The 25,961-nt window shown below is 38.9% G+C and overlaps 1 protein-coding gene across 6 annotated transcripts in view; it reads left to right on the top strand.

The window, feature by feature from the left end:
• The window catches only part of Pgant9 (polypeptide N-acetylgalactosaminyltransferase 9), a 132,024-nt gene that overhangs the window by 103,051 nt on the left and 3,012 nt on the right, over nucleotides 1–25,961 (top strand). For 5 of the 6 annotated variants that reach the window (XM_011302551.1, XM_011302552.1, XM_011302555.1 and 2 more), the window contains 8 exons: nucleotides 80–269; nucleotides 12,937–13,106; nucleotides 14,717–15,030; nucleotides 15,709–15,907; nucleotides 16,665–16,834; nucleotides 18,214–18,342; nucleotides 20,669–20,779; nucleotides 25,642–25,770. In XM_011302551.1, the coding sequence (XP_011300853.1) occupies nucleotides 80–269; nucleotides 12,937–13,106; nucleotides 14,717–15,030; nucleotides 15,709–15,907; nucleotides 16,665–16,834; nucleotides 18,214–18,342; nucleotides 20,669–20,779; nucleotides 25,642–25,770 (1,412 nt within the window). Of the gene's footprint in view, nucleotides 1–79; nucleotides 270–12,936; nucleotides 13,107–14,716; nucleotides 15,031–15,708; nucleotides 15,908–16,664; nucleotides 16,835–18,213; nucleotides 18,343–20,668; nucleotides 20,780–21,265; nucleotides 21,371–25,641; nucleotides 25,771–25,961 lie in introns of all 6 variants that reach the window. The other variant, XM_011302557.1, reaches the window with a different exon arrangement.

Here is a 25,961-nt window from a genome sequence, read left to right as displayed (position 1 = left end):
GTTCAGTCGGAATATGGCTTTTCACTATTGGCAAAAAGTAATGACAAAGCTGATTGTGATTTTCTTTTTTAATCCCCAGGTGCTGGGGTATTGGCTGCACCCAAGGAACAGGATCCAGGGGAGATGGGGCGACCTGTTGTTTTGCCGACTAATATATCCGCCGAGGTGAAAAAACTCGTTGACGACGGCTGGATGAATAATGCATTTAATCAATATGTCAGCGATCTCATTTCGGTTCATCGAACACTTCCTGATCCTCGGGATGAATGGTATCGTATTCGAAATTTACTTTATTTTTAAATTTTTATCCTCTCAGTTGTCAATGCGATTATGTGATATCTAAACCATTATGTGACACGTCATTTCAACCTGCACATAGCGTCGCAAGAAAGATTGTAAATTGTTGTTGTAAAAATGTTTATCGCACCCCCAATTACGATGAAATTATGACGGAATTTTCATAGTTTCTCAATATTATGACATTTTTATGACACAAGTTTCATGTAACTGTCACACTCCATCACAATAGCCATAACCGTGTCAGATTACTCAAGCTACAGTTTAAAAAAATATGACACCACATAACTGTCATGGGAGGGCCATAAATTTCTGTGATGACTAAACAAAAAATTATTTTATTCACATCGATAGTGTTGAAATCATGACCTTGAAATTGAGAGAGATTATGGAGGGCTGTTGGATGTCATGGAGTTTGATCTCATGGCTCTCGGTAGGGTAATATATCCTGCCGAATGTTCCGGAGAAGTTGGTGTGAGTTTCTTGGTAGCGCCCAGTCACACCACGCAGAGAAAGGGTGGCAATTAACTTCTCTACAAGGAATATTAATTACAATTTACATGGTATTAACCGACATTATCAGTACATCGGCAACTTTGTGTCTCCTGCTGCCTAACTAACTTACACACCCTTGCAATCCCCCACTGCTGTGTCAGGACCATGTACATGGAGCACACCAGGCGTAAACACATTTTGCGTTTATAACTTTGCACAGAGGTGTGCGTTAACTCGGAAACTCCCGTCGTCAAGTCATGTGTGAGCAATTTTCTCCGGGTTTACTGCATCGTCTTCCACCAATATTTTTTTATATAACTCAAGCCAGTAGTATGACCGCTCGTAAAACCCCTGAAGAAAGCGAAAAATTCGTTTTTAAAAGAAAACGTAAGCCGTGGATCTGCGTGGAAGTGAGAGAAGGGTGAAACAATACAATTTTTTTACCTTTTAACGCACGTGAACTAATCTAAAAGCTCGGAGCGCGGATGAAATTTTAACGACGTCAGTGGCCCTTCTCCGAACATACTAGCTGAAAGCGAGTCCATGAAAAATGGAAGATTAAAAAGTGCCGAAATAAAACTACGACGAAGAGAAAGAAGGGGGAAAAAACCCGAGAAAAATAATACTTTTACTTTCCCAACCACGTCTACAATTCTCTTACGCCATTTTTGCACCCCACCCCCCACCCTCGCCGGTTTTTCCGTTGAAATGGAAATTTAAATATGCAAATACGAAAACTGCTGGAGTTTAATAAGATCTCTAGTTTAAATTTGCATGCGGGCTCCTCTCAGATATCGTACGTATGCCCTGAAAAACGATGCCAATTACCCAACGATACAAGGGTTGGGCATGGTTTGAGGTACAAAGGAGACGTACCCCCGGAACGTCGGCGTGACAATAGAGTTGAATGGATTTCACGTTCTTGCCACGTTTGATATGATGCAAGCCAAGAAGACGGAATAAACCGATTAATTCAATCCCGGGGTATCTCATGATTAACCGCACGCGTTGTTATCGCAATGTCTCAGATGACTGAGCTCATTCTCATGTTGATTAAGATAGCATTAGTCATGTACGGAGTTAAATCTTGGCATTAGTAGAATTGAATGACTGAAGTATTCATCTATTGAAGATACATAAATAGAAGCGAGAGCCTGTTCTACTCCAGTGATGAACTTGGCCTGACGAAACTCATGTGAATAACCCACATGCTGCGCCGATTAAATGTGCAGTGCCACAGCTCCTAATTGCTGTTTGAGGAAAATTCCAGGGGAAATATCCATATTGTCCCACTCAACGGGGGTATTTACAAATGACGTTATTACCCCAGCTTTGGTAAACACTTTGTGGTGCAAGGAAAAGCCACACGCGAGATATTTGACTTTCTGACAGGGGGATGACAGTAGTTGGAACGTGCGGATGATTATGTGGCTCGAACCTTTGCACTCGTTTTTTCAAACCCTCGTACAACCGGTGAAAATCCCCTGGAATTAAATCCTGAAGCACGACAGTGGGTTGAGAGTGGTGTTCCATGGTGACCGGTGGTCTACCATAAAGGATTTTGGGAATAGTGAAATCGTTGACAGGAAGCTAGTGGATGGCAATGGCTTGCCAGAGGAATGGTTGAAGTAGTAATTTGTCGACTAGTGCAGAAAGCCTGAGGTTGTCGCATTGTGCGGTTGGAAAATCCATTTGACGGGATAGACTCACACCGTTGAAAATTTTGCGGGCGTCTTTGCTGTGTGTTAGCGTGGTTTTCATGTTGTTGGAATCATGTGAAGGATTGCATAAAGTTGCTGATTATGTTGCCGAGTTTATTCGTATGAATGTGATTCCACCAAGACCAGTCTTTGCAGGAGTTTTCACCTTTGTTCCATGAAGCGGAGAAAATTCTAAAGAAAAGCATTTGCATGATTGTCGTTAAAAAAAAAAGCTGTTAAGCGCAATGTTTTTATTGAAAGTGCTGATGGCATCGCTGAAATGTCGTTAATTTGAATGAGCAAACAAGACTTTCTCCGTTAAATTTCAACCGAGGCATCTGATGTGAGATTGCGAAATCCCTGGTATTTTTTTCTAACGCATACGGTATGTGTGCCACATCGGTGGGGGCCCTCTCCAACGGCAGCCGGTATAGGCATACGATAAATTCTCGTAACGACGTTGTAAATCGATTGGGAAAGCGGAGATTCAACATTCAAAGGTAAAGTGCAAATACAGAAATCGGATACGTGTAGCTGTACCTTGGAGGAACGTCCATCGGGTTAATCCTGTCGATGTGCAGCGTATATCAAAATTAATATACATGGTGTATTAAGATAGGGATGTACAATATCCTGGTGTATTCATCCTGGTATTGGCAGTTTCTCAATTGTGTAATGGCCATCAGGTCAGTTATCAATTATTGGGGATCGGTGGATGTTGCCTTATTTGTTGACTGTCGAGGATGAATCATAGGAGGTTATAAATTTGATGAAAGTTCCATAAATACCGGATGTTCTTTCATATTTTATGGATTTCTTTCGTCAACTATATAATTGCAACGAACTTATCTTTGAAAACATCTCTTTGAGAAAGTCTCTGAGATTCACGAATTCTTTTTTCCTCCTTCGGATGAATATTTCGCCAAGTTATATCATTGCTGTTGCCACATTCCACACAAGTATCTTTTTTTCTCATTCTTATACTCCACTTCCATAACGATCAAAGTTTTTTCAATGGCGGGTACGTCTCTTGGCGTTTCTCCACTGGTGCTTTCAGAAGTGAACACGTTAAGACTACAAATTCGTGGCAAATAATGAGGGGAGCATAGAGTAAGAGAGGCTAGACTCCTGCAGACAACCCTCGAGAGGATGAAGTGAGCATCATACTCGAAGATACTCACCGGAAAGAGCAAAATATTTTTCCCTTAAAGCCAGATGCTTTCACCATTCGCACCAAAAAAAATACGCCCATCAATCAGATTTTTACAGCACATATGTTATACATACAGGGAAAACCACTTACATTGCCATGTAAAACCCCGTAAACGCCCCATAAAATACAATCCCAACAATGAGGTTAGAAGGTGAATGTGCAAGTGAGAAAACGAAGAAGGCATTTGAAACTTGAAAGTTTTCCAATCCAGAGTCGTCCTCAGATTTCCACCATCCGGAAATTGCCATTCTTTCCCAGAAAACATTGCCGATGCAATTTCAGCGTACACCTAGAAGTTTTACCCGTAGAACTTGGTCTGCCTATTGCAAGAGTTCAGTTTCAAAGAAAAAAAAAGAAGCATCATTACTACTTTTGATATGTAAATATCAATTCTCATGGCAATTATAATTCACTCCAACTGTTTGTGATTCAAGAACTGTTACACTCTGGGAAAATGGGCGATATGAATCAAATTGATCTTTTAATTTCACATTTTTCTCAAGTGATCATTTTTCTAGATGCCTTCATGAATATTGAAAATATGTGAGTAAATGTAGGAAAAATAGACTCATTATGCCACTTGAATTATTATACATCACGGAGAAGTTTGAAAGACGTTGTTATCCAGGTAGAGATTATACCTGGTGCTTGCAGCCCGGTGGTTTCTAGTGCTCGGCGGTGAATAAAAGAGGGTTGGACTCGCGTCGTCGCTGTTGGAGGGATGATCCACTTGTCTGGGGGCACTCGGGTGTGCACTCATTAGGGACCCCCAGGTCAATGAAGCACGAGATCTCTGGCCCTTTGGATTTTACGTGTCAGTATACGTACCAACCCTTCCAGGAACAATCGCATTAATGATAAGGAGTGAGAACGTGACTGGGTAGGCGCTCAATTCAATTCTTGATAGTTCATTAATGAAGGAGAGTACTTGGTTTTAATTGAGTCGCCCGGTAATCTCAAGATTTTGTGCGAGTGCATGGATGCCGTTGAATTTTCGTGTCAATTTATCTAAAAATATTCCCTGAGTTATCTGATAATTTATTAATGATATGCCAGAGTGCATATTCACCGGAGTTTTCAATTTGCTGTATTCCAGTAACCGTACGGACGAGCTTCGTCAATTTTCAAAAGCAGCCTGGCTAAATTTACATTTCATTTAAGAATTCATGGATTGAACCGCATTACACATTGCCAGCCGCCCTCTCAAGAACCAATATTGGTAGAACAAATTTCAATACTGCACCTGAAGAACCCGCCGTCTTTTATCAATTTCAATTTCCAATTAGATGAATTGTGGGATTTTTTATGATTTCACCGACCACTGGGGCAGGAGTGTGCTATTAATGTAGCAGAATGAAACCAAGGCATTTCCGACCTTTTCAATTCAATGTGGCAAGTGCTCAATAACACTAATTGTTAACCACTAGCCAGCGCTGAACCTGCGGTTTTCACTATTTCAACTAAAACGTGTTGGCCGGGTTTTTTTACTACCGAGTGACCGCACAGTTTCGTGTTTACAAATTCGTTGGTGGTTATTTAAACTAAGTTTTGGGGGTAAAGCAGCATGCAGGAAACTATCAATTGACATGTGAGAGCAAGTGTGCATGACACAGTATACGACACCGTTGAGTGTTGGGTGTAGAGGGCACGTTATGTGCCCGGGAGATACACCACGGGAACACTTGTGTCACTTCAATAGTTCAAGCCCAAGGAGAGACTATCCTGAAATCCTATCCCCTTTGGGCATGATGTTTCGTTGGTGAACATATCTGAGCGGCCTACAAACGTCAGGGTATGTGAATAGAATTATTTTTCTTGTTGAAAGACTTTCAGAGCGACAGCAATTTCTACAGCAATTCGCGTTAACAACTGAAAATCATAAGAAACGCTATCATTGAAGATGAATTTTGAATTGTTGTACTTGCATGGATCCATTTTGGCAAGGAGTTATGATTTATTAATGATATTTCATATCGACATGTGTTGCTCCTCATCCCTTTCGTATCCCATGCAAATCTCAGCGCTCGGCCTCATGAATGTAATCCGTTGAAATCGTCGCCATCCTGCTTTGTTTACTCGATTAATCGATCGAATTGCCTGGTGCTTGCAATGATGTAAAAGGTTACGGGTATATTTTTTATTTCTGTATATTCTGGTATGGATGTATAGCTTCGGGAGAACAGAGAAATGTAGTCGTTTTCCATAATAATATTGCAATCATTACACAATGGGTATAATCATCCATAATGAAACTTGAACGACCCTGTTAATTAAAAACCATTCCAATAATGCCTTCTATTAATTTGCCGCCAATATCCAATAGATTCGCAATTCCCATTAAATGCTCTCCCGATACTCATACAAAAACATCAATATTCATTTTTCCATCTCCATTTTCATAATTGTACATTCAATCCAACTTTGAATCGTCCCCGATCTGCGAACGAATCATGAGTAGATAAAAGACTTCCTTAGCCCAGAGAATGGACTGAAAAAGAGAGGAGCAAAAAAAAATAAAACGAGAGTCGGAGGGAATTCAATCGAATGTAGGAGGATAAGAGAAAAAATTGCTCTTTTCGTTTACTATCGATGAACGGTAAAACTGGTGACATCCGACCCCATGTTTCAACCCTCTTCCCCTCAACTCCCGTTTCATCCGGCTCATCGGAAATTTCCATTTCCTTTTTTTTTTACGAATCGAGAAGATACTTTAACTTGTGATCGATGAGGCAGCGAGTTTGACGGTCTTTGTCCCAGACAATTTGTTCAACTACTTCCTCATCAATAATTCAAAGAAATAGGTTAATTCGAAATATTAATTTTTCTTCCTGATGGGAATTCACATCCAGAAATTTTTAGACATTTTTATTCTCATCACGATGTGCCGAAATAGTAATTCATGCTACAAGGGTTGAAAAGTATTTTAGGAAGGCATTTTATTAGAAATAAAATACGCCTTCGGTGCGGATTCTGATCAAATATTTTGGAAGAATGCTTTTCAGACTGTGTGGCATATGTTACCTTATGTTACGACGCCTGACTAACTGAGTATTTTTATTGCCCTAGAGAGGTAAGTAGAAAAGAAGGCGATAAGGGACTACTTACCTTCCTAGGGCAATAAAAGTACGAGGTTAGCGCGGGCCGGGTGGTGAAAAATGACTTTTCCGCACTTGTTATGAAATATACTATTTCAGAATTGTTTAATTATCTCCGTAAATATATGAATAGATTGAAATAGACTAATCGCATCAGAACCTGGACATCAACTCACATCGGTCGTGAGTGGCGCCATATGGAAACGATATCGATCACAGCGCCGGATGCACAGGGCGCGCGTGAGCACAAGTATAAAGGAGTAACACTATATATTTGCGGATGCTGCGAGGACAGGCATTTATTTCTCCGTTTTCAAAAAACGTACTGGAGAAAAGCCTCGTGTGAAAATATATATCATATGGTAGAGGAATAACCCGGAGTATGGGGAATCGTTCGAGCATACCCCACGGTAACTTCCGGTCTTACTGTATACCGCTGTAACATACATTCCCGTGTGCAAAAGAACGAGCGCGAATAGGGATGATTGACGGGGGTTTTTTGTTATCCCCAGACAGTTATACACTCAACATTTCCTCGGTAAAGTGCAGATCGCGAGAGATGTGAAAAAATTGCATTCGATCGTCATCCGGACTGATTCAAATAAGAATAAAATTTATCACATAAAAACATATACCGAGTACTCGACGGTGGGTGTGAGAAATTGCAATTCACGTCTGAATCGCGGATAAAATTGCCGACTACTCCCCCGGGCCAATTACACGACTGGTCTGGCGAGAGCGTATGGTTATGATTAACGCGATGTTTCTAAATTTGCTCGGGTGAAACTGGTAGAGGGGGAAGGGGATGAGGAGGGGGCTAGGTGGAGAGGAAATGGGAGATCTCTCCTTCCACCGTATTTTACCGGGTTGCTTCTGGAGGCCCTGTGGTCACTGTGCATATTAATGTTTATGAAACGTTACTGTTTTGCCACTGCTGATGTACACAGCACACACCCGCAGTAGCATAATTGGATCTCGTACTGCTGGTAATATGATTTTCCAATGGGACGGGAGGCGGCTATCGATGGGGGATGATGCCTTTGAGAACTACCTCATTGTTCTAAGGAAGACGAGTGGATATCGCGAAACCGCAGAGCGGCAATACTATTGTGAAATATCATGGTGAGAAATTTAATATTCAGGCCGATGCTTTTCATGCGAATCTGAGTGATCGACCGCATGAAATGTAATCCATTTTAATCTCTGCCATCCTGGCATATTATTCAGATTAAACGCCTGAATTTATTCGTTATGTTTATAGTTCGAATGATTACGGATGTATTTTTAGTTTAGGACATATTTTGAGGGAGATGTTGACATTGGGAACTGCCCAAAAAATGTTATCCTTCAAAGCCCAGTTCCATCGGTGAGACTGTCCCAGTCTGGATTCCCTCAAAACTTTCTCGTAATTCTACCCCGTTGTTTTCTCTCTTAATACCAACCCCGAGTAGCATGGAAAACTCCGGTTTTTCTTTACTCACTTTCCTTCATCCTCTTCATCATGCCGAGCCCCCCTCATCTACCGGGGTGCCCACCATCCCCACCTGGATATTAATCTTTCTGCTCAAAAGTTAGCAACGCTGAGTTATTAATCAAAGTCCCCCAGTCGCTCGCGGATCGTCGTATAATTTTAACTTGGTGGTACTAATCACAGGGTCCTACCAATTAATTCCGACTCTTGCACCAGCAAGCCAACGCCAATTTTTTTTTACCCTCCGCCACTCGGAAATTCTGATGAGTGGATGGGAAATAAGAAGTTGAAAAATTCCAAAAGAAAACCCCAACGAAAGCTCTCAACTTGAATTATTGACATAATCGATATCCCCCACCTTCACTCTGGAGTGATGCAATTACAGACGCGTTTGTGGAGTGAAAAATAATGAACATAAAAAAAATTATAATTTCCATCGGTGGAGTGGCAATTGCCGGCACGAAGAGTAATGAATGTGTATAGTTGAATTTTTACGAGGTCCTGATACCGGGTGTAATCAGCCCCAGTTGTTAATTGCCGGTTATATACCACCACAAGGTTTTCAACCAACCCAGAACAACCGACTTATTTATGACACCCGTACGTGACATTAAATTTATGCCTTTAAATCATCATAAACACCAGTAATCTCATCGACATCGATAATTTTTTATCCCTTTTCAACTTCGCATCAATAATCGTATAATTGTGTTGTACCCTACAATGGTGTATGACAAATTAAATCATCCGAAATGAAGAATAGTACGACTTAACGGCTGAATAATAATTCTCAACTGATGACAGTTGCCTGAGAAGCGCAGACTAACAAGCACGACAAACTTCAAAACAGCATCTGAAAGTTACAACTGAAACAGGATCTAATAAAAGTATTAAATATTTAAATAATTTATCCACAAGTTTCGTTAAACAAACTTGAAACAGTTTCACTTTACACGAGCTATACAGAACTGTCCATTAAGTTTGGAATCTGCAGTTTACGTCTGGTTGTGGATGAGGGTGAAAGAGAATAGTTGCGGTGCACCCAAGGTGGAATCGATGGATAGGTTCGGCCGTGTATCACGCTATTGAACGTAGATTCGGAAGATCGAAGGGGTTTCGGTATAGGAAAACAGTTGTCCAATAAGCAGATAGAAACTTGGCGGAAATCCAAGGGCCAGAAGTAATACGTTGCCGTGGGTACACTGAACTTGCGCTCCGGTACTATTTCTGGTGGGTATAGGTCCGATGGAAATAACGAGGTTCAGGGTTGAATGGAACTCATCGAGGGGAACAATCACAACTCCATTTCAAAGATCGAGAATGTCCTTCATGTTAAACTCTTTCTTTTCCCATTTATAACAATATTCATAAGTGACTCATTCTTTCATTACTCACGAAAAAATGCCAATTATTAAAACTAACAAACATCTTATTCCTATTTCAAAATTTCGTGACAGACGCCGTAAAGAAAATCTTCCTAATCCCTCGACTTTGAATTGATAAAGAGTTTCAGAGAAAAAACAACAATTCCACGCGATCGACCTCCGAACGTAATCCGTTTTAATCCCTGCCATCGTGCTTCACTTAATCGATTAAACAACTGAATTTGTTAGTTTGCGTGCCAGTGCAAGGGGCCGTGGATATATTTTTATATTCCTGCGTTATTTTCAGGTAAGCATTAACATTGAAAACTTCATGATCCCTAATCCTTTTGATCATTACTACGGAGCATTAAAAATGAATGAAACTAACGAACATCTTTTCATGATACGATTCCTCTTCAAATATTTTATGAAAACCTCATTAATTCTCTAACCTTCGCCCACGATGGTAGTCTGAAGGGCCTCGGTGAAAAGTAGCCTTCAGCAGAAGGACAATCGTCCAGCAATATCGATTGAAAGTTGGCGAGAATCCAAGGAAGGAGTAATATCTCGCGATCAGAGCATCGACATCTACTCCAAACCAAAGACCAGCCATTCGATGGTGTAGCACGACTCTAGTGATTGCATGTCAATAATTACGAGATTACACTGGTTTTATCACCCCTTCATACACACATCCCCAATTCGACGGGTTTTCTTCCGAAACACTCGCGAGAAATAATACATAAACACTTTATGGCCCCTCACAACACTCGAAGGAGTTATTTACAACGAGATAATTTCCCACGATAAGAAATACTGCTTCCATTCGCTATGAAGCTTCCTCACAGTAGAGGTTCATTGAATGCGAATTCAACGCTCTTTGAAGATTAAAATAATTTCAGACGCCTGTATACGTGAAAACATTTCCAAATGCAGACATAAGAAGCTCAAGGGATGGTATTCATGAGCCCCGGGCGTCCTGGAATATTTATCAACACACTTTTAACCGCTATTCATCATTCATGTTTGCCTACTTGTCATCGCCGACAGGATTGATATTTCACACCGTTCGTTGAACAAGACTGGAGTCGTTGGCGTAAATCCAACGGGATAAGAGATCAAACTTCTCCTTAACCAATCACTTTTTATGAATAAACTCTAAATATAAAGATTTTAATTCTCCTCTTGTTCAAGAACAAAGGGAGAAAATAAAACGCAGGCACAGTAGCCTGAAATGGCTCCAAGAATCACCGCATTAGACACGATCAGCATGATCTCCAGCAATGCCAGCTGGCTTTTACGATTTCCCAAGGAGCCAACACATCCAGCGATCATTTTAAAATCGAACCATTGAATCCACAATGTCAAATGCCTTGGAATAATCAACTAATTGAGCCATCTCCACCTCCCAATTTTTCGTCGTTCGCTGTAGAAAACAGATGTTGCCGCACGGATAAAAAGCCCCAGCGCTGGTGGAAAGAAATGATTCAATGTTTTTTTTTTTAAAAACACCCGCAACGCAAGTAGACTCCAGAGTTCTCCGATTTCTCGGTGTCACAATGGAAGTGAGGGAATAAAAGAGAACGTCTTTATCAGGCTTTCCAGCCCCCCCTCCCCCCCACATGACGATGGGAAACAGAAGTCCCAGAGTGTTGGATAAAAGGGATGAAAAAACACCGGTAAAAGCTCGGAAGGGATCTCTTGTCAAAATGTACGCAGCAGATACTGGGGCATATTCCGCAACGTATCGAATATTTTTTCGCTGCGAGTTTTTTTTAGCCTTTACATTCCCACGTGAATTCGGTTAGCCCTTTATGACCCGTGGGGTCTGCAGTAAAATAAAGAAAATATGGAAATTGACGGGTATTACATGATATTCCGGAGATGATACGGCTGTAAAGTCTGCAAACATATCCCCGAAAGCCCGCAAATTTATTATAGATCCGGACACGCAAATAGGATAAAATATACCGGGTGTTGGAAGGTTATGTAAATCTCGACAATCCACGTCATCAATTTAATCCGTTATAATCTCTGCCATCCTACTTTAGGCAAATGATCAATCGAATGATTTAGTGGGTTCCAGCAATAATGGAAGTGGATGCGGTTATATTTTTTTATTTCGACGTGTCTTTATTTGAATATCGCCGTTTAGAGATTCATGAAGGTTTCTTCTTGTGAATCAGACTGAAATATTGATTCAATGGAGAAGGATTTAATTGAGAGTTAAAATGAAATGAGGTTGAAGCATGATACTTCTGATAATTCCTATATAATTTGATTCAATCATCATCAAGAATTCCCGTTCGTACGAAGAATCAATCGTATGACCCCAGGATAAATCCATTCAAAGCCCCATCCCCCGTTAGCTGCTTAAACTGGTGAAACTCCAATCGTTTCTGGTCGATTGGCGTCCAACACCGATATCCACTTTCACGACAATGAATGAGATATCCTCTGAGTTTTCGGGTGCCCCTGAGAGAGAGGCATCGAGGCACACAGAGAATACTCAAATGCCCGAGTCGATATCGAGTGATGTACACCGGTTTACTGCATCGTGATTAAACATCTCCAACTCCTCACGCTACTTTTACCCTGGAATCGTCCTATCGCACCCACCCCTGTTCGATCAACGAGAATCCCCTCGTCAGGCAACTTCTTGCTGAATGAATTACATCTCGGTATTCACTGGGAATTAGTTCATGACTTATTAAGTAGTTTCAACTACCAGACTCAACCCTTAAAGATTATGAATTATTCAACGATTCCGGTTGCCGAATAGATAACATTCAACTTTCAACTTTCATAAGTATCTATTTACTCGGCTAGAGAAGTGATAACTTTCCTACTAGGAGAGGTATCAAGTTGTAGAGAAAAAAAATACCGCGCATTCAGTGTGGCCGATACACTGATTGAATTCAGTAACGAGTATTTGTGTTATCTCATTTCTGTTATCGTGGGTCAATGAAAAAATTCGATTACAGAAGAAATTCCTTTTTCTCCCCAAAAAATCGTAGACAAGCCCCAGATATATGAGTCTAACAAAATAATTATTGTCATATTTTTCTTGTGTCTGAAGATTTGATTTTTGTCTACGAGGCAAGTCTAGGTGAAATCAACCATCGGTTACCAAAAAAATCGTTTTAGAGAAAAGTCACATTTTTCCCCAAAAAATTGTAGATTCAACCCCCAACGCATTTATACAGAATATATAATGTCAGTACCGCCAATCAATTCACAAATGATGAAGATCGACTTAATGAATACCTAAATAAATAAATTCTTCTTTCCTTGGTTTCAGGTGTAAACAGCCAGGGCGATACCGTGAGGATTTGCCGGCAACCGCCGTAATAATCTGCTTCCATAATGAGGCCTGGTCAGTTCTCCTGCGAACAGTTCACTCAGTTCTGGACCGTTCCCCAGAGCACCTCATCCAGGAAATCATCCTGGTCGATGACTATTCGGACATGCGTGAGTACTCAACCCTCCCCCACATTTCTCATCCTCCAATTTTCACAATGCATTGTACGTCACGCAGTTAAATTTAATATGTCGTAACCGAATGCACGGAGAAAACGTGGGTGACGTAATTGCACTCAGCTTTTATTATCCGAGGGGTGGGGTGCTAGTGGAAAAGAGGAGAGAAAAAGAAAATAGGGTTATAACGTGCTGAACAATAAAGTAAAGGATATGCGAGAGGATTAAACAGGGTGAATGTGGCTGCCCCGGAGATGGCTTTGAACGAGAGAGAGAGAGAGAGAGGGCTCTGTACATGACTTGGATACTGTGATGCTTGTGGCGCTTCCTTTCTCCTCACCAGCAACCCCAACTTGCTCGGGGAGATAAGAGCCAACTAGCCGGAAGGTGTTATCCATAAACATACTTAGACTGTACTAAATGGCGGGTGAGCTTTCGGCTTTTCAGAATGACCCACGTGACTTGGTACCATTATCAGCAAGTTGGCATCTCACCGTACGTCGCCTCACGCCATTCTGGTTCATCGAACCGTCGCTTCAGTCTTTTGTCTTCAACAAATTTTCCTAATACTTCGTCAACTGCAACACCTATTACAGCACCTGAAAGCTCACTTATTTCAGTCAAATTGAGTTTACATCATTCAAATTTGCATCGAAATCAATATAAGGCTCATCTCTTTGGTCGTAATTATGAGTTTAGCTTTTGTTGAAGGGTGTATTTGCCCGGGTGGAAGGTAGGCGGTCGTGGTGGTAGCTGAAGGAAGACAACTTTGGCCAAAACAAGTTCATCAATGCGCGCTGCACAATTAGTGATTAATCAAGTTTGGGGCTGGATCTGTTAACAAAGATACTGGCCCCAATTGATCCGGTTAAATCTACCTCTACGGCATGTTGGTAATCCTCGGGACACTGGGGGGCTTAGGATTAGTCGGGGGTTTAGTGGAGAGGTGCCTCATAAAGCCATTTGTTGAAATAAATCACTAGCCAGCAGGCTAATTGCAGAGCTCCAATCGTTACTTCCAAGTTTCTCTTGTGTTAATCCTAACCTCGGGATGCTCCAGGGTGTTCATTACGATGACTTTATAGCCGTCATTTCAGACATGTTTTTGAATCATCAAATTTGTTAATTGCATTGCTGCTGGGTTTTTTTATTTCGCAGAGACCGCAAGGAAATCCTTCATCAGTCTAATTGCGTTTTGTAAGACGTCGTATTTTGCAGCATTCACGCCTTTTAAATAAATTGTGGGAGTTTATTTCCCGTTTTTTTATTTCCACTTAGTTACAATTTTTCTTTTTAGTCCGAAGAATTATAGTATTATTCAAAAGTAGACAGAAAAATGCCAAAATAATTTATGTTTTTTCGAATTATTAATTGAAACAACAAGTATTTAGGCAATATCTCTCTTTCTTTGAATATTGCTAATGGCTTTGAAAAAACAGTGAATTCTAGAAGAAAATATGAAATAACTTGCTTTATCGGAAATTTAATTTATTATTGTAAATTTAATTTATATCGGTAAAAAGTCTAATCGGCTGTATATGGATAATAAGTAAATAATTGAAATAATTTGGAGGAATTTAATCGACTTCGTGATGTTTTTTTAGCGCACCTGAAGAGACAGTTATTGGACTACATGATGAACTATCCGAAAGTGAAGATAGTGAGAGCAGCGAAACGAGAGGGTTTGATTCGTGCTAGACTATTGGGTGCAGCAGCTGCAACAGCGCCAGTGCTAACTTACTTGGACAGTCATTGTGAATGCACAGAGGGTTGGCTGGAGCCTCTGCTCGACAGAATAGCCCGGGATTCAACAACAGTTGTTTGCCCAGTCATCGACGTCATCGACGACACCAGCCTCGAGTATCACTGGAGAGATTCAGGTGGTGTCAATGTTGGAGGATTTGATTGGAATCTTCAGGTAAACGGTTAACAATTCCCATTCCAATTCGACAAAAAATTTGATTGCATTGCAATTCTACTAAATTGCAAAAGGTATTGCGATTAAAATTTCAGAATTAAGTGGAAAAATAAAATTGAATTATACATTTCTCTTGTACTTCTTCCTGAAAACGAAATCTGATAAATATATTCCTGAGTTTGGAAGACAGTTACATTGAATGTAATTTGATTACTAATACTCATATTAGATGGGATAATCTTTCCTGATCGACCCATTGAAATTCCGGATCTAACAGGATTTCCAATGAAACCTGAAAGTCAATGATAATTCATGCCCAGAACATTCCATAAATTAAATTCCATTCATTTATTGTTTTAGTAATTAAATTTCCTCGAGAAAACCCTAACATTTTAAATTTCATTGCAAATGCCTTTTTGAGGCATAAGAATTTCTCAATTTACATGAATTTCAATGAATTCTCATGTTTTTTCATGAGATTTCATTTTTTTTCCTAACGGTGTATTTAATTTAGCGCTGGGACTGCTTGATAAAATTTATCCCACACTTTGCTGAATAATTAGATCTCGATTCTTACAATTACGAGGGGGAGGGGGGAGGGAGGGAACAAGAAAGTTGATAATAAATTCCGATAAAAAAGGTGAGTAGTGAATAATAAATGCACCTTACGTCCATCAGTTTAACTGGCACGCAGTACCAGACCGTGAAAGAAAACGGCACAAAAATCCAGCTGAACCTGTGTGGTCACCGACAATGGCCGGTGGTTTATTCTCAATTGATCGAGAGTTCTTCGAACGTCTGGGAACTTATGACAGTGGTTTTGACATTTGGGGTGGCGAGAATCTCGAATTGTCATTCAAAACGTGGATGTGTGGTGGTATGAAAATCAATTTAATTTTTTCTTGTCTGTTTATTTGGAAATCCATCGATATATCGATTTCGGACGTTTTTTTATCTCGCATCAATTTTTTATCAGGAGAGAAGAATTGCATTCTATTGATTGAAGAATCTGTATATCAATTTCCGATGAAATACCAAAAGTCCTTTCTTCTCTCAGCTTTTATATTTTTTTTCACAAATAACAACCTATTCGTTACTTTGTATTAATAATTTTGTCATGTCCTAACTGCTGAATGAACTCCAGTGGAATTTTTCGAGAACTCATGAGATCTCTATAAATAAAAACAGCTTTAAGATGATTTTAATAAAACTGCCGAGATAAATTCGTTCCTCATATATTCATAAAAAAGCAAAACCATAATTGAATTGAGAGAAAAAGGAGAAGCCCAGAAATCAAATCAGAGACTTTGAAATCGAATGAATGAATGAACAGAATTTATGCAAAGAAGTTTGAAATATTGGAAGAATATAATGATTGCATTCTTTCAAAGGCTTTCAGTGGAACAGAAAGCAGAAACCAGTAATATCTTCTTTTCATTCAGTAATTTGCCTGAAACCCACGATCAATTGATCAATAACTCACAAGAGTTTTCTCGCTGAAGAAATGAGAGTTGTGATATCACGTCGATGTTTACCCAAAATTCTCCAAGATAACGTAGAATTTAATCTACGTTTTGTCAGCCGTGACGCATGTTGGAGAGCCGTCAAGTTTAATACCGTTTCAATGTTGAAAGGTACTCTGGAGATAGTTCCCTGCTCACACGTGGGTCACATCTTTAGAAAACGCTCACCCTACAAGTGGCGAAGCGGCGTAAACGTGCTCAAGAGGAATAGCATAAGGCTGAGCGAGGTGTGGCTGGACGAGTACGCCAAGTACTACTACCAGCGAATAGGTCACGACAAGGTGAGTATACACTTTATCCACCACTGTCGTCTCTCAGTGCTCCTTTCATCCCAACCACTTCATACATCCCCTATTCACTGACAGTCCTCTCTTTCTTCTTCTACTTTACACTCCTGAACGTCTCAATTGCCACCAGACCTTCAACACTTCCAAAATTCATCCCTTTTTCTCCTAAACCAAATCGCGGTATCAGTCAAATCCAGAATTTACTATTTTTCGTGTCAGAATGACGAGTTCTACGCCGAGATCTTTCTTTATTAGATACTTTCCCTCACTTTTTTCATTCTAATCCAAAAATTCTGTCCCTCAATTCAAAAATTCTCTGCTTTTCCTCTCAATACCACCCATTCTGCCCTCAGAACCCAATATGTCATATTTAAATCACAATTTAAGGAATCATCATTAAACGACATTCCAATGTCATTTTAAATATTTATTTCATAACGATCATGATGATTACAGTAATGTTTACTTTAAAATGGAAGTAACAAATCTAGTCTCAATAACTTACAGGAGTATCAAACATCGTAACCATATTGAAATTGTTTTTGCTTCCGAATTGAAGCTTTGTAATCGACCAAATTTAAGTTTCCCATTTTTTGTCATATATCAACTCAGTATAACTCAAGGAGTTCAAAAATACAGTTTTTAGACCGTGTCTAAATACATTCATATATGTGTGTGTGTATGTGGTATTTTTTTCATTCATTTTCTTTGATAGCTCACCTTCATCTCTACCCACTTCAAACTTGGTTTTTCTCAATGTAGATCTCATTGAGTCACACCTATCACCGCCAACAAAAATTGATTTAATCCATCGATTTTTTAAATTTTCAATTTTTCCGGAAAATCGGGTTTTTCACGATAACTGAAAAAAATCATCCGAATCAATTAAATGATGACTAAAAAAATTTTTTAACACAAATTTGATTCCAAATTTTAGTGTATTTTTGGCTAATAAGATAAAAATTAAAGAAAAGATGACGTTCGATGGATATTCCATCCGGGCCTTAACTTGTATTTTGGGTTATAAAGGTACACTGTTAGTGAATCATTCAATTTAATTAAATAAAAATGGACGATTATTTACAAAAGAGAAAGATAATACGGCGAATAAACATTCGGAAGCATACTTCTAATATATTAGCAAAGATAACTATATGATATGCGATATAAGAGTAATTCCCCACTTGTTTTTATCATCAGGATGTTTTTCTGATTGAGTGTAAAATCCGAAAGGATTAACTCTAATAATAATACAATATTATTGCTCAAATCCGTGCAGTGATTTAATTTAACTCAGAACATCATTGCGAAATTAATGGGCAAAACAAAAGGGCTTGGAAAAAAAAAGCAATATCCCTCTTGTTTTCTTCCAGGGGAATTACGGTGATGTGTCGGAGCGGAAGGCGTTGAGGAAAAAACTCGGATGCAAATCCTTCAAATGGTACCTCGACAATGTTTATCCGGAGCTCTTTATTCCAGGAGAGGCAGTGGCTTCTGGCGAGGTAAGGACCTTCATTTTTCCCGTTTTTTTTCTCCACTGTTTCAGGGAAAAATGGCTGAGGGGACCAGGAAAATTACGACGAAATGAGCCGACAAAATGCCAAGTTAATATCGTACCTGCAAGCTTTGATTCATCAGTGTCGAATTACTCGAGCGCAGAGGCTTTCCTGTTGTTCATGGGGAGTGAAAGGGGTGAGGGAGTGCAAAAGGGGGGATGAAATGGGGGAGACAAAGTGCCGGGGGCTCGAAACGACAATGGGATGCATAAAGGATTCATGCGAGAGGGGAGAGGACTTCATTTGCTCTTCGTGATAATTGATAATTTTAACGTTTCATTGCACTTCTGTAGGGGTGTGTTTTCTTTTAATTAGGCATATTTATTCGGGGTCGTAAATATTGATTAGTTAGTCGCACCAGTCAATGGGAATTTTGGAGAGTAATTAATTGAGGCATTTTACTGTTCTCCAAGTTTTCGTCGGGGGGTTTTCAGAGGAATTGATTGGCGGAAAATACGCGATTGGGGTGGGAAATGTTCGGTTTGAAGGGGGGAGAGGGTAATTCAGGGCTGAGGGAAATGGGACTTGATGGGAGAGAAAATTCTGGATTGTTGAGATTTTCTGAATTTGATGAAAAACGGAGAATTATTAAGTGAAAAAAGAGAAAAAATTGGAGATTGTGGAGATAATTTCTGGAAAATATAACAATGTTTTTGGTTTTTGATAAAGAATAGAATCCATTAAGCTAGTTTTGCCTTTTTTTACAATTGAGCATTCCCAACGAGTCCGTAAAAGCTCTCAGATCTATTTGAAAATTCCTGAAAAATTTTGCCGTTTCAGTATTCCTCGAGAATATTCAACTGTGGGATTGAAATATTTAGTTCGGATGAAGCGGAAGTAGTGTAATTTGGGGCACGTGAGAAATGAAATGGGAAAGGAAGAGAAAATTCAGGACTTGGTTGAACTTGTGTTTTTCCTGTAGCTCCGGAACTCGCCACTCTCTGGTAATTCTCTCCTACCGGTGCCTTGTTTTTTCATTTTTGAATGACTTTTTGCTCGTGTTTGTGCCCTCGTGGTACGGTAAATCAGAAGGCTCGCCCCTGGGAATTTATAGTTAGCAAGAGTGCAGAAGGTCCGGATGCGTGGGTGAGGTGACGTGAATTATTCTGGGGTGCGTCACGATCGCTGAGGAATTTTCGTTGTTTTTAAAATCCAGCATTCATTATCGGACTGCTCTCCACGGTTGAAAAATTACAGTGAAAATTCCAAACGAGAAATATCTCCAATTGAAATCGAACTCGAACAGGAATTGACACTGAAATTTCAAAAAATCTGTCATAATGTGAAGCTCGAAGTCCCAAAAATTCTAGATTCAATGAATTTAAATCAGCTTAAATCATCAATACAAATTGGCCGCTCAATATTCATCGACTGATGGACCTCCGGTACGTTTCAATCCCCCGAATCCGATGAAAATATGATTTTCATATCACATTACATTCGCTGGGCTCCACATAACGATATTTTCGAACCCCCTGTCCAAAATCATGGTGATTGCAACGAGAATTAATTGATTGCCGGGGGATACCACAGAGAAAATTCGTACAGAGACTAATCAAAGTACCTTTTACGAATTCTCTCATCAGCCCAATATGGGATGCACATTGAAGTGCCCTCACCCCTCGTTAATAATCACCAACCTGCAGCTGAAAGCCTCTGCGTATTAATTTAATCCTCCATAATTTCCTTTTCCATCATTCCCTCATTTTTCCTCTCCAGCTAATTCAGCCCCATTTTTAGGGGTGGGAAACTTTATCGTCCCTTGAATCCTCCGTACCATGAATCACGTTTTTATATTCACAGAGAAACCAGACAAGGGGCTACCGATATCGAGTCGACGAAAAGAGAGTAGTCCCCTGGAGTTGATCCTCAAAAGTGCTGCGTGGACTGAAAAAATAAAAAAAAAAATATATTCAACCCTCACTTTTTCCAATAGCGAGAATAATATCGAGACTTTTGCTGACCACACTTTTATAACGAATTGTGTGGGTCGAAGACTTGTTACCAGGCCCTATCAATTTGTCACACGTTCGTTAGATAAAATAAAAATGTGGTGGTGCATTTTTCTGCTCGGTGAAAAATGAAAAATGTCGAATTTGATGTAACGTGGGGCAACACTTCCCTCTGACAGCCTTTCATTTTTCACTGATGATTTTTTTACAGGGGAGTATCCAGAGTCAACTCAATCACAATTGGTTATTTATTGTTAATTCAGTATATATGTTGAAAGAACGAACTAACAGCTTTATATGAACACTAACGATAATGACAGGTACGTAACCTCGGAGAGGGCGGAAACACCTGTCTGGATTCGCCTGCTCGCAAGGCTGACTTGCATAAGCCAGCTGGACTCTACCCCTGCCATCGACAGGGCGGCAATCAGGTACAATATGAGTCTAAAGGCTTCTTCAACAATTTCTAGGATGCACATTACATCGGTCTTGCTATTCATTTGTGTTTTTCCTGTGTTTGTTTCGTTGTCCCGTCAAAGCAATTAAGGAAATTCCCATTCTGATGTTAAAATTCATTTGTAAATGCAAAATCCTCAATTTTTTCCTTCGATTTTCAGGCACCATTGCCATTAAGTAATTAAGAATATGAATAACTGTGCAACTGGATGGATTTTCCTCAACGGCTTCGATTCACGTTTTAAATAATATTTTGCTCGTTATCTAACTTTATTTTGACTAACACTCACTGACCCCTGTGCGTAAGACCCACAATTTCTTATCAAAAGCTTCCGTCTGTACCTGTATGACACGATAGGAGACCTGTTTCCCCATCCAGACAATTTGTTTAGGATAGAAATAAAATAGTAAAAGCCTGTCGTTGCGATCTAGCTAAATTTCTCTCGAAATTGTCAATGCAGATACGACAGCTTGTTAAAGACGTGTGCATTGACTCGTCTGGAAAACCTGAAGATCTGCATCAGCCCGTGGGTCTGTGGCCTTGTCACCGCCAGGGCGGCAATCAGGTACCCCACGATAAAACTGCACGAGTCGTTCGGGTATTCGATTAATCCTGGGGCATCCGGTGCCTTCTAACTATTCCTATACTTTATTTTTTTTTCTGGTTTATTCATATTGGGAATCGGCGGGTTTAACCACTTTTGCTTCAAGCTCCTGCAATCGAGTTTATCGAATGTTAAAATTTTTAGCTCAATATTCTGTTTCTATTTCAAGACTTTTTCACTCAAATTGAAGTTATTTGACAAGAGATTTCACGTTTTCATAATTTTCTATTTTTTTTCAAGATAAATGTATTGTTTTCTCTCGGTGTTATGATTTGAGGAAAATAATGGCAAATTTTTAAGGGGAAAATAAGGATTTGATGCAGACGTTAGTTGTCTGAATTCGTCTGGTATTGGATTTGCTCTCGTTTAAAAAATACAGCACGAACTTTCGATATTTATAGGATATATTCACTGACCCGTAAATCGTTGGTGTACTTTGGATTAAAAATTAAAATATTCCAATTTATTCGTTGCGGCGTGCAAGCGGATGAAATCCTTCGCCCATATGGTTAGTGACCGTGATTGTACTCGTTGTTTCTACCCGTTAAATATTAAATTATACGAGTTCAATTTTTCCGGCTATTCAAAAATAACTAGGCAATTTACAGTAAATATGAGAATTAGCTGAAAATCATTCAATTTTTTGTTGCAAATAATTGAGAAATAAAAGAATTGTCCGAATGTTTCATTGAATAAATAAACTGATGAACAAAAAGGTTCAAATTCATGCAATAAATCAGATTTTGCTAATCGAAAAAGCGATAATCTCCGAAACTTAATTAAATTGAATTACGAGAACAATTACATAAAGCGATTTTTTTTATTAAGAAAGCGTCGGCTTCCGGAATAATTTTTACAGCTGCTAGTAACAAAGTCCTCTATTGGAAAATTTGTAAACACATAAATTGAGAAGAATTGACCTTCTTAATACTTTTTTTAACGAAAAATATTTAGACGTGTTCATTTGGTAGTCATGTGACATCATATTTTTATCGTCATAATATAAGGAGTCTGACATTATTACGGCTATTTAGATGGAACATAACAGTCACATAAAAAAAGTCATAAAATTGAGAAGCTGTCGTCAAACTTGGAATAATGAGATATTTTTCTGCTACTACGCTAGATAGCTGTAGTAAAGTAATGACTAATTATCATTCCAAAATATGTCATGAATTAGAGAAATGATCGTAATGTATTTAATTGGAAGATGACAATCACAAGTAAAATTCAACATTTCTAAAAATTCATATTCTCTCGATAACGATTAGTTTGTTGAAAGAACAGTATTTGACGTTTTTTCATACGATGAACAGTTTTCAGATCAATCAATATTCAATAAAACTAAAAAATTCACTTTATCACTTGCTACGGATTCTGTTAAATCTCATCACGAGATGAACTCGTAACTCGGTTGAATAATTTTCCTCCTTGACGTCTCACGAACGTCTGAATGGTTTAATGCTGATCCTCCAATTTCCGATCCCTACAGCTTACAATCAACAGTTAATCTCACTCTATTTAGCTGCAATCAGGAGGCTCTCTAATCAGACTGGAGACCTCATCGATTTTACAGGGGGATGTTGTCGTGTAACATTGAACATGGTCGCCCTAGTATTTCCACTTATCTCACCGGAGCTGTTTATTTTTCATCGTGATGCATCCTCGAATTAATTGCCCACTGTAACGAACGTGATGACCCCATGCTGGGAATTATACGTAATGAGGCTTGTTCCACTGTGTAACTGTGATTTTCGAGGTTTTACCATTTAGCACCGAGAAATGACTTTTTTCCGCCCCATTTAAAGCCCCATTTCACCCAAGGTTTACGCACATCCTCTCATTAATTCTTTATTCAAAAAATTGAAGTTGTAAATTGAATTAGTTTTTAAACGCCAGAAAAAATATTGAAAACAAAAACTCCAAGGAATTTTTCTACAATTATTATTACTTTATTATTATTACTTTTATTATTATTTTAATTACTGACGATCTAAACTTAATTCTTGGTTTAGAAACAGGAGATTATGTAATTATCCAAGAGATGACCATAAAAATGGGGATAGGCAGGATTTTCCGTGAAAAATTTACAGCCAATCTGCCCTGAAACCGATTTGGTCCAAATCGTAACAAATTTCCCAATGAGATTTCGTGGAAAATCGTAAAAATTTGGTACCCAACGAGTATCATATCACCTGGATTTCCGGCAAAATTCACCGTAAAATCCCGGATGCTAAATATATTATTGCAACGCACTAATTATTCCATTTATCGGCCTGCAATTTAGTATACGAATGCACCACTTTCCGGCAATTATCGGCCCAACGATTCACCGCACAATTTTCCATTTATCTATGTTTCCCGTCACATTCTATATTTATCCTGAGTAACTCACTGAATTTCCAGCTCTGGAATTTTCCGATTCATTGAAAAAAAAAAAAAAAAAACAAGCAGAAGTTATTTGGTATTTCGCCCCACAATTATTAACTCATTTGCATCGGCCATCCATCGATATTTTCCTCCATGAAAAAATGAGTATAAATACATTTAATTTTGCACTCTTTACCGAACGCACAAGTCCATTAATTTTCTCCTCAATTCTTCAGAATACTCATGACCACAGTATTTTCCCAGTGAAAGAAAACCAACAGAAAGTAAAAACCAATTAAAATTCATGCTCCGAGGTGTTCAGAATAATTACCATCAGCATTTTGCATGCATTAATTCCCATTCTTGCCAGTATTTTCACTAAAAATCATGAATGAGGACTCAATCAAGATCGACCAATCACCAAAATATCGAGTATTAATCAAACAAAATACGCAATTAAATTGAGAAACCAATCACTCTGACAGTAGATGTTTTTCGCATTGATGAATCCTCATATTTTGTTTTACCACTAACCCTGAGGCATTTAAACCGTTCCAATTGATTAGGAATATACGACCACGCAAAAAAAAAATAACAGCCTTCATTTCCCAGCTGACTACCAACTCTGACATTTTTCCTCAACCCGCAAATACGAAAAAAACTTTTTCCTTTGACTGAAGCTTTTTTGCCTGCGACTGTAAACGAGTTCCATCAATTTTTCTCTCCCCCGCGCTTTTTGCTTGCTCTATCCAATATGACCTTCCACATTTTCGTGGGTCTACTTCATCTCTATCTCCCTCGTGCGATATTAAAGTGCAAATTAACTACTTTTGTCATCTGTGATTGCGTTGTCATATTGTTGCATGGATTTTTTCTGATATAAATGTATAAATCATGAAAATCTGACTAAAAATGTTGAACACATTGTTTCTACCCTGGCAACTAATTAAATGTCTGGGAGTTATAGTTAATTGAAACAGACTACCGTTTTTTTTCTTGGCAATGCCATCATTTTTCATTAATTATTTGAATTCGATAAAGTGTGTCCAACATTGACTATAGGATTTTCCTATTCGCATCGTTCTAAATTTCTCTCTGCATTTTCGATGGAATATCCATGAATTTTCCATAGAACATTGAATATTCATATCAATTTCTCGAGAAAATCCAGAATTTCTCTTTAATTTCATGATAAAATCTCTATTTTATAAAACAATAGAGTATTCACATCTTCAACGAACGAAATTTCCCATTGTGCGCTTGAATTGGCTTTTCTGAAGAAAAATTCGAATAAACTTTCTCTTAATAAAAGAAAACATATTCTCTCTATACTTCAAAAATCAAGAGGATGTGTCTGAAATTTTAATTCCTGGATTGTCTATCTAAAATTTGCTGAAGAAACATTGAAATTCGTCTGCCTGCAATAATAATTATAATTAATCATTCAACATTCGATGATTCTGGCAGGCAGTTGCCAATAATCACCAGGGAATTGAGTTCAATTCGGCTTTGAACCCATTACCCTCCAACCCCCGTCTAATCTCCGTAATTAAAGGGACAGATGTAACATATTGGTTTTCAGTTGCTCATTAGTCGCCTGGAGCACTGGAATCACATCAAAGATCCTTCCCCTCCACCAGTTAATCCAATCAGTCTCGCATGCATTATCCCACCAGTGGAATTCCTGAAAAATCATAAATATTAACAATATCCCTGTAATTGAAACCACACGCGATAGTTTTAAATAATTCTCGGAGTCCCTATACTGCCAGAATCATCGCCTGAAACAAGCATTTGGTATTTAAATGAAATTAAACTGATTGCAAAATTTGTCTCCCCCTCTCTCTTTTTGAATAATTTAGTACTGGATGCTGAGCAAAACTGGGGAAATACGGAGAGACGAGTCGTGCCTGGATTATAGTGGAACGGACGTCATCCTTTATCCATGCCATGGCAGTAAGGGGAATCAGCAATGGATTTATAATCCACAGGTAATATCATGCGTAAATTTAATAATTCATTCAATTACCGCGGGCTCGATGAAATATCCCCATATGCTGGTAATATATTAATGTATCGGCTGGTGTGTATAACCCATTCTACTTTGCATCCTTCCAATAATGATAATTCATTTTGCTCTCCTTTTTTTTATTCTCCCGTAAATTATAATAAATATCGATGC

The sequence above is a fragment of the Fopius arisanus genome, unplaced genomic scaffold, assembly GCF_000806365.1.
Source record: "Fopius arisanus strain USDA-PBARC FA_bdor unplaced genomic scaffold, ASM80636v1 scaffold00028, whole genome shotgun sequence".
Classification (NCBI taxonomy): Eukaryota; Metazoa; Arthropoda; class Insecta; order Hymenoptera; family Braconidae; genus Fopius; species Fopius arisanus.
The sequence above is the reverse complement of the archived record's forward strand: the minus strand, read 5'-3'. Positions and strand labels throughout refer to the sequence as shown.